Genomic DNA, 10000 nt, shown 5'->3' with positions numbered 1-10000 from the left:
AAGCGATCTCCCGCCGCAACTTCATCGCCGACCGCTGTCCTTCTCGCCTCGGACCCGAGCTCCTTGGCCTCTTCCCCCAACTCTCCTCAGCCGATTGCAGAACCCAACTCGGTGCCTTCGCCACCCGACTCCACTCTCTGCCACACTCTGCTGCTGCCACACTCTGCTCGATGACTCTCTTACCAAAACTCTCACTCTCTGCCAAAACTCTCTGCCACGATTCGCCTTGCGCTCGGTGTTTTATAGGCCGGCAGGAGAAACAATATGCAAATTTCCGGATCAGGATGAGCTTGGGGGCGGAGCCACGCTTGCCCATTGTACGGAGGAAAAGTGGGCGTGAACCTCCCCTGATCCTAGAATTTGCATATTTCGATTTCACACGGACGCGCCTGGAGGCGGGGCCAAGCCGCTCCGCGCTTGCTGATTGGACGGATCAGAAGTGGGCGTGTAGCATTCTTGATCCGAATTCTCCCTCGGAAAGGCTGCGATTTGCACTCACTGCTCGGTGCGTTAGCCCAAACCCGTTGTATGGAGGGAATATATGTGATCCATTCGGGCTGCGATTCTTCAGTTAGTCGTTTTTCTTTGGCTATTGTTAATTTGGTGCAAGAACAACAACGAACATCGCCACAACCAACATCTCAACGATCACGCCATTCACTACACGACGCCACCTTCCACAACTATGCTACCACATCTTCGCCACTCACCATTCATCGAGCACCGTGCGGTCACGATCTCTGCGGGACGGATGGGAGGGCGGAGTGGCAGTGGCGGCCGTGGTGCGAAGGGGCATCTCCCGCCCGAATCTTTCTTCCCTCGTCGTACGGCATGGGGGGAAGAAAACCAACTATGCCTGTGAGATTTTCCCTTCTGCTTTTCCCACGCTTTGGCATGGGGGAGGTGCGATTTGGGCCAGAGGTCAAAGGTGAAAAAAGGTGGGGGCCTGATTTTGGGGGAATAATTCCCTGGCCCCGAGCCAAGACTGACTTTCCTCGCCCCCCGCACGGCGTGGGGAGGGGAGAACAAGAGGGCACGCCCCTTTTTGGGAAGCTTCCAGAAGGGAGGTGGAGCCAGAAACGGGGCGGGGTGAAGGGCGGGGCCCCGCGCTACAAAAGGGGGCTTCTTGTCGGGTTCTTGTTCGGATGGGTTCGTCTTGTCGTCGTTTGGCCTTGCTCCTTTGATCCTCGCGTGAGCCCTGGGACCCCCGTGAGCGAGCGCGGAAAATAGCGCCAAACAAACCCCGTCCGTTTCCCCAAAACCCCGTCCGTACTCTCGAGCGGACCACTCGAGCAATGCGTGGCACGAGCTCATGGACCACGCCGGAGGGGCCTGGAGTTGCGGTCGCAAAGGAAGGACTCGACACGCTCAAGGATGTTGCACTTCCATTTTCTTTTGGGGTTGGTGTAAATGTGTGTGTGTGGCGCCAGTCTTGTAAAGTAGAACTGTTTAAGTGTCCCTGTGTAATAATTATATTCGGTTGTAGCTCTAACATCCCTGGGTCAGATTGCGGGAGAGTGTGTCGGAGTGGTGCTGTGGTGTCGTCCACCAGACGGCGGTCTCCTTGGGTTAACCTGAGGCGGTCCCTTCGGGTGGGTGCCTGGAATGTCCTATCCCTAAGAGAGGATGATCACCTGTCTGTTATCATCTGAGCTCAAGCGTTTGGACATCGGGATTGCAGCTCTCTCTGAGGTTCGGAGACCGGATTGCGGCGAGATAATGGTGGGTGGTTACACCGACTATTGGTCTGGTCGCTCTGATGGTTACCATACCCAAGGAGTTGCTGTAGCTGTGTCCAATAAGCTGACCCCAATGAAAATTGAGGTAACACTGGTCAACGAGCGTATTATGAGATTAGGGACTCGTCACTCCTTAGGTGTCATTTCCCTGGTCTCTGTTTATGCTCCGACTGAGGCGAGTGATCTCACCGTGAAGGATGCATTCTACGCCACACTCGAGTCTGTGGTTGAACAGTGCCCCAGACGAGATACACTTCTAGTCTTGGGGGATTTCATTGCATCGACTGGAATTGATAGGGATGGTTATGAGGTGTGTGTTGGTCCCCATGGTTCAGGAACTATGAACCAGAATAGCACTAAGTTCCTTGACTTTGCAAGAAGTCATGGACTTAGGGTGGCTGGTTCATGGTTTCAGCGCCCACAAGCTCATCGCTGGACTTGGTATTCCAACGCTGGCGGTGTGGCAAAGGAGATTGACCATGTTCTCATTGACGGTCGTTGGAGGATGATCCAGAACTGCAGGGTCTACCGGAGTGCTCAGTTTCTCAATACTGACCACAGGCTTGTTGTAGCAACTCTAAAGCTGCACCTTAAATCCTGGAGACTGTTACCATCCCAGCCTAGGCTGGATGTTGGCAAGCTCAGGGATGAGAGAGTAGCTGAAGAGTTTGCGAACAGGCTGAGTGGACACTTGGGGGGTCTGGGTGCTTTGGGGGGTCCTGAAGAGTTGTGGAGCGCCTTCAAGACCACCGTCCTTGATGTTGCCGGTGGATGTCTTGGAGCTCACCGCAGGGCAAAGAAGAATTTTGTCTCTCAAGGGACACTGGATACCATTGACCAGAGTCGCAGGGCCAGGCTGAATGGCAGAGCTGAGCTGTTCAGGGAGCTGAGGCATAAAACTGGACGTGCACTGAGGGTGGACAAGGAGGCTTATGTGCGAGGAATCTGTGAGGGGCTAGAGCATCACCTGTGGACAGGTGATTCTCGTCCCGCTTACAGGGGAATTCGCGCATTGCGTTCATCCAAGCCCATCCCTCGGAGCACTGCAGTTCGAGCAGAGAGTGGTAGGCTCTTGACAGAGGAGTCTGAAGTGAAAGCCCGCTGGGCCGGTTACTTTGAGCGGTTGTACCAGGCTGATCCCCCAGCTGTCGAGTTGGACGTCAAGGGTGTTACAATCCCTGTTGCTGACCCTCGAATCAACTGTGGTCCACCTTCGCTTGTGGAAACACGGGGTGCGGTGAACCAGTTGAAACGGGGCAAAGCTCCAGGGATCTGTGGCATCCATGCCGAACTTCTCAAGGCTGGTGGAAATGCTGCACTCGTGTCGTTGCATGCAGTTTTGTGCTCTGCCTGGAACACAGACATCATCCCAACTGACTGAAAGAGGGGCCTTGTTGTCCCTCTCTGGAAAGGGAAGGGTGATCGCCAAGACTGCAACAACTACCCGGGGGGTGACGCTGCTCTCAGTGCCGGGCAAGGTCTTTGCTCGGATAATTCTTGATAGGGTTAGCCGCCATCTGCTTGAGCACCAGCGTCCAGAGCAGTCAGGCTTTACACCAAAGAGGTCAACGATTGACCGTATCCTTGCCCTTCGTGTCCTCACCGAACGCAGACGAGAGTTTCGGCAGGGGCTGCTTGCAGCCTATGTTGATCTCTGTAAAGCGTTTGATTCAGTGAATCGGGATGTCCTCTGGAGGATTCTTGGTCTTTGTGGGGTGCCACCAAAACTGATCGATCTGATGTCTGAACTCTACTCTGGTACTGAGAGTGCTGTGAAGTGTGGTGGTACCATCTCTGACTTATTTCCAGTTGTTACTGGAGTTCGTCAGGGATGTGTACTGGCCCCCACACTTTTCAGCACTTGTATGGACTGGATTTTAGGGAGGATGTTGGAAAGATCAAGTTGCGGTGCATCGTTTGGGAATGTCAAGATCTCGGACCTTGATTTTGCAGATGATGCAGTCATCTTTGCGGAGACTTTAGACATCCTTTTGGGGGCCCTTGAGGTGCTGAATGAGGAGTCGGAGCCGCTGGGATTACGGGTTTCTTGGGTCAAAACTAAGATCCAGGCTTTCGGTGACATCTTGGATGCTGCTGTCCTGTCTGTGTCTGTTTGCGGTGAGGATGTTGAGGTCGTGGAGAGATTCGCTTACCTTGGCAGTGATATTCATGTCTCTGCTGGCTGCGAGTAAGAGGTCAATAGACGTCTGGGTCGGACCTGGGGAGTCATGGATTCACTGGATCATGGGTGTGGCGCTGCCGGTACCTGTGCGGGAGGACGAAAGTCCGAGTCTTCAGGTCCTTGGTACTTCCAGTCTTGCTCTATGGATGCGGGACTTGGACTCTGACCAAGGATCTGAGACGGAGACTTACTTCCTTTGGTACCAGGTCTCTTCGGAGAATCCTTGGCTATCGCCGGTCAGATTTTGTGTCCAACGAGCGGTTGCTGAGAGAGACTCGGATGAGATTTGTTACCTGCATAGTCCGTGAGCGTCAGTTGCGGCTGTATGGACATGTGGATCGTTTTCCTGATGCTGATCCTGCTCACCAGATTCTCTCAGCGAGGGAGTCTCATGAGTGGAGGAGGCCAGTGGGCCGACCACGTGCCTCGTGGTTGCAGCAGGTTGACCATCATCTCAAGGAGATGGGGATGGGCCTGGCATCTTCCTGGGGGATGGCCAGACGGAGGCCCCTGGAGTACCGGCGGAAAGTGGACGCAGCGACGCGCTGTTCTGGCACATGCTCCCATACCTGACCCTGTAGCTCTGCATTATGTCCTTGCTTTTATATGTGCATTACTGTATGGCTGTATATACGTGCTTGTGTGTGGGAAATAAAAATGTGCTTGTCCAATTGTTCCCCGTTTCGCTGCGTCCTTTCCTTTGTTGAATCTCCATCTTGCATCACGTAAGGGATTAATAGTGGGTTTTAAAACACCCGGTAATTAATCGGAACCGTCAAGGCCGACGAGAACTCCGCGAGGTTATCCCTGTAATACGGAACGAACCGCTTAAGCTGTCCGTGTTCGGAGTCGGCCTGTGGCGTGTTTCCCATCCCTCGGCAGATTACCCGTGCGAGTACCATAGGTATATCGACTTTCGGCGATTTACCCTATCTCGCGCGGGTGGACTGCGGACTGGGTGGTGGTGAGGTTAACCCCCCACCCATGACTGGTTTCTGGCGGTAGTCCCAGGAGGGTCACGACTGAATTGTCCGTTTCGGTGGGCGAAGCGGCCGCGATTCGAGTTACGTGGCCGATCGCACGCCGGGCGGGCCAGAATTCGCAACAATATATATGTACATACACATATACACATACGTATGTATATATATATATATATATATATATATATATATATATATATATATATATATATATATATATATATATACATATATAAATATGTATATATATATATATATATATATATATATATATATATATATATATTGTTTTGTTGTGGTTGAGGAAATTCGCAAACCACCATTCAGGTCCCGTAGGTGAGATATCTCTGTAAGTACATGTGTAGTTAGCCCCAAACCCGTTGTTTAGAGGGAATAAATGTCATTCATTCGGGCTGCGACCCTTTATGATAGCCGTTTTTCTGTTCTATCTTTATTTTGAACCAACCACGTCTCAACCGCCATCACACAACAACCACCAACCGCAACGTCGCTTCACAACAACGCCAACAGCCACGACCTTTACCGTCACAACTCGCTCTCGCAACCATCGCATCACCGCCATTCCAAGCGTCGCCATGGACACCAACTTCCACAATAAATCCTCCACCACCTTCACCTCTCCTCCTTCTGCGGCCATTCCCGCGCCGCTTGTGAACGCCGAGCGACAGGCTGTCCTGGCCTCGTGCGGGGCGCGCGCTGAGCCGCGGGTACAAAGAGCGGCCTTTCCGAGGGGAAGTCGGATCAGGAATGATTCACGCCCACTTCCGATCCGTCCAATCATTAAGCGCGGGGCGATTTGGCCCCGCCTCCAGGCGCGTCGGAGTAGAATCGCTATATGCAAATTCGAGGATCAGGAATGATTCACGCCCACTTTTCCTCCGTCCAATGGGCGAGCGTGGCTCCGCCCCCGAGTTCATCCTGATCCGGAAATTTGCATATGGTTTCTCCTGTCGCACTATAAAGCGCCGAGCGCGGGGCAAATTGAGTAGAGGTTTTCTGTTTCGGGCTCGGGCGAGTTGTGGCGGCGGTGGCGGCGAAGTGTGGCTGCAGCAGTCAAGACGGGTCTGGAGGAGAGTCGGTCTGTCAGGGTTCGGAGTCTGTCGGGGAGCTGCAGAGAGGAGAAGCCGGGAACGCGGTCGAGGGCGCAGTGGAGTCGCTCGTCGCGGGACCCAAGCAAGCCAGCTATCCTCTTTCCCCAGAGCATCAACAACCCCCACCCTGTTTCCCCCCGCGCTGAGGGCCCCGTTCCCACCCCATTCCAGGCAGTGCCAACGAAACCCGCGGAGGAGCGCGGAGTCGGGGCACCGCCGCCATTTTGCGGCTCATCACAAGACGGGTAGGCTCCACGCGGCTTCAGCCCCAGGCTCGTCTGCCCCCTGGTCGTAGAGGGTGGCCCTTTTTCTTTTGCTTTGGAGTATATGTGTTGTCGGCGCCGTCTGTAAAGTAAAACTGTGTAAGTGTTGGCGTGTGCTCGCGTAGTCGGTAGTAGATCTGCATTGTGTTTCTTTTGTTGCATTTGCTTTTGGTGCATAATTGTTGTGTTTCTTTTACATTTGCTTTTGGTGCATAATTGTTGTAATTGTATATGTATGCTTTCCGTTTGCCGCGGAATAAATGTGAATTATGTTGAACTGTTTTTCCCGTTTCGCTTCGTCTTTTCTTTAATTGAAACTCCATCTTACTTCACGTAAAGGGTTGGTCGTGGGCTAAATACGCCCAATAATTAATCGGAACCATCGAGGTTGACGATAACACCGCTCGGTTATCCCGATAGTACGGAACGGGTCGCTTAAAGTGGCCCGTGTCCGAAGTCGACCTGCGGCGAGGTGCGATCGCCCGGTCTACCCTCCGTGTGGGTACTTAGGTAGGTCGAATTTGGCGAACAACCCTATCCCACGCGGGGGGGGGGGGGGCGATTGGCACGATCGTGGTGAGGCCGAAAGGCCCACCCGTGACTAGTTCCCGGCGTTAGTCCGAGAGGGTCACGACGGAATTGTCCGTCCAGTGGGCGACGTGCCGCGATTCGAGTTACGTGGCCGCTCGCACGCCGGCGGGCGCGAATTCGCAACAATATATACATATATATTTGTTTATTTTCAATACATGTGATACCAAACTGTCTGTGAGTGTTGTCAAGGGATTTCTCCAAACACGGAACCAAAAATCATGAGGAGGCATATCAAACCAGTGATAAGACTTTTGGTCCATGTCCGTTTCCGTCAGGTGCAGTACTGATGGGGAACTTTCCCCTGAAAATGATGTGTTTGCAGTGCCCCCTACAAGTTATGGCAGGAATTTGTAATTTGTTCAGGGTGCCTGAGATAACTCGCCCACTCTTCACAAACGATCCCGGTGGATCTTTTACATCCATCAACTAAAGCTTGTAGATGGGATGCCCAGTTTAATATCCATCCCAGGAATGGTGCACCTCGTGATCCAGTCTCACATGCAAAGCAACAATGGAACAAACAAAGCACCATTGCCTGGTGTTGGCTTAATGGTTAAGGTTACTGGGTTAAGATCTTTGGTCTTGAGTTTGAACCCTTTTGTGAATTAACACCAGGTGGGTTGACTCAGCCTCTCATCTGTCCGCGGTCTGCAGAATGAGTACCAGCTTACTGGTGACAGGGGGCACTGCATCAGCAGCACAACCGTGCTCCCAGCAATGACGCAACCAGCAGCTACAGGCGACGTACAAAATGATGAACAATGGAACAGTTTTGTAGTTCGGTGGGGAAAACGAACTCAAACTACAGATAGCTCAAAGGTAAGTGCGCTACTCTGCACTACCCTGTCTTTGTTCGCAGTCCATGCATTGTCTTATTCACAGCTTTATGGAATGAGTGTTCCACAATAGTGTGCACCACATCACCAGATTCTCACCTACATACTCACCTTTCTCCTTGATTTTGTGGGGATCAAGGCTTTGGGAATCTTTCTCTACCTGAAGGCTGATATGAGGGCCCTGTTGATCCTCAGGTAGGTTGGTGGCCTTTTTTTCATCTTCTGCTCCAATGGGACATATAGGGGAACATAAACAGTATCAACTCGACCATCCATTTCAGTACCATTATACCTTGAGCAAGCAAAACGGATCCTGTGCATATGTCACGTTTGTTGCATTTCCATGCATTTTACACACTTTCATTGTCTGGAATAACCAGTGACTCCTGAACTCTATTGTTTAACCTGTGCTATGTACAACTATTCAAATGGACTGATTCATGTAAAATCCCATGACTATGTGCATTGTTTTAACCTTGTCTGCCAGTGTCTATCAATAGCCATTATCTTTCTACTTCCTAATATGGGTAATTCAAAGTCTCTACAATGTGTAAGAGATACCTTTTTCTCCTCCATGATCCCAGAAGCACAAATATCACCTGGTATGGAGGAGGGGGGTGTCATGTTTGCGAATCTGTGGCAGTGATGCAACCATTCTGCACGATGTTCTCCCACACAAGTGTGACATCTGTAAAGTTAAACACACTGGCATGACATCTGTAAAGTTAAGCACACTGGTATGACATCTGTAAAGTTAAACACATGGGTATGACATCTGTAAAGTTAAACACACGGGTATGACATCTGTAAAGTTAAACACACGGGTATGACATCTGTAAAGTTAAACACACTGGTATGACATCTGTAAAGTTAAACATACGGGTACGACGTCTGCAAAGTTAAACAAGTGATAATTTTCACAAACATAGTTATCATAAATTAAAAAAAATTAAACATAAAGTAGCTTCGGTGCCTAAAAGGAAATATTACCCACAGTTCCTGAATATATTTAACTCCGAGCATGGATGCAGCATGGCTGGTAGACCGTTTGATGTGGAGGTTTAATTATACCTGTCCTGTATTATGATAAACAAAATGTGTTTAAATTGCATTTTCAAAAGAGAACAAGCACACGTCAGGCCTCGTCTCATGTCCGAGAAAACAGAGACCAGGTGAGGGAGCACAGTCATTCACACCATGCGATGCGTGATTTGTTGGTGTGCATATTGGTTCACATTTGGGCTGGCAGGATGGCCTGCAGGGATGTACACTCCCCACTAAGCTGTCTCGCCAAGGTTTGAATCCGACGCAGCTATAAACTGCCATCCTGGTGTTTCATATGCGGAGCGAGGCATCAACGTGGCCGTTAAGCTGGGGGTCTGTTCTGCTGGTACGTTAAAGATTCCACGATATCCTTCATGAAGAGGAGGTGAGTTATCACCGGCACCCTTAACCGATCACCAATTCGTGCCATCCTCAGATGAACGTCAAGCCCGACCAGCCGGTTCATGAAAGACTTGCGCAAAAAAATGTTCCTTGGCCGAACACACAAGAAGGTGTGAATAATTGGGGGCTGTTGAAGTCGGAGCAGTAGTCGTCATGGTAGTAGAGTCATCGTAAACGTTAGCTTATATGCGGATGGCTTATTGTACGATGGGGTTTCCAGAAACACCAGCACTTTGTGGGGGGGAGGGGTGAGGGAAAAGGCTGCGTTTTCGAGATTTTGTGTTTCGGGGGTGATGGTCCACGTGATGGGGGACGAGTTGAACCCGACGTTGTGGATCCCAGCAGCGTGCCCGCACAAGCATGGTTTGAGCAAGCCGCTGAAGCCGAGGAGGCGGTTTCAGAACCGTGTGTGTGAGAAAAATCCGCTAATTGGGGATTGTCGCCGGACTGATTGACAGATGCTTTTCACAGCCACAGCACGAGGAGCCGAAACCACAATCGCTAATTCGACTAAGTGACATTCCAATGGAACAATACGTGTGTGTGTGTGTGTGTGTGTGTGTGTGTGTGTGTGTGTGTGTGTGTGTGTGTGTGTGTGTGTGTGTGTGTGTGTGTGTGTGTGTGTGTGTGTGTGTGTTTGTGTTCGTGTGTGTGTGTGTGTGTCCCCGAGTCCGAGTTGTGGAGCGAGAACTCCCACCGGTCATCGATTGATTTGGATCAATTTTTGAAAAACCGCACAAAATGAGTTCTCGATAAAAGGTCACGGTGCTCGAGGCGTGGGATGGTTCGTATATTGTGAAATATATTACTCGCCGGGATGGTGTGTGTGCGTGAGTGCTTCGACG

At 51.1% G+C, this 10000-nt stretch overlaps 1 protein-coding gene across 1 annotated transcript in view; it reads left to right on the top strand.

The window, feature by feature from the left end:
* Window positions 1–10000, top strand: part of LOC147009030 (uncharacterized) — a 120706-nt gene that overhangs the window by 69113 nt on the left and 41593 nt on the right. The window contains exon 2 of the mRNA XM_085864173.1: window positions 7528–7692. Coding sequence (XP_085720299.1) covers window positions 7528–7692 — 165 coding nt within the window. The remainder of the gene's footprint in view (window positions 1–7527; window positions 7693–10000) is intronic.

Source organism: Eptatretus burgeri, chromosome 18, assembly GCF_056783735.1.
Source record: "Eptatretus burgeri isolate ZD-2024b chromosome 18, Ebu_testis_v1, whole genome shotgun sequence".
NCBI classification, from domain to species: domain Eukaryota; kingdom Metazoa; phylum Chordata; class Myxini; order Myxiniformes; family Myxinidae; genus Eptatretus; species Eptatretus burgeri.
Note: the sequence above shows the minus strand (reverse complement) of the source record. Positions and strands in the feature narration are given on the sequence as shown.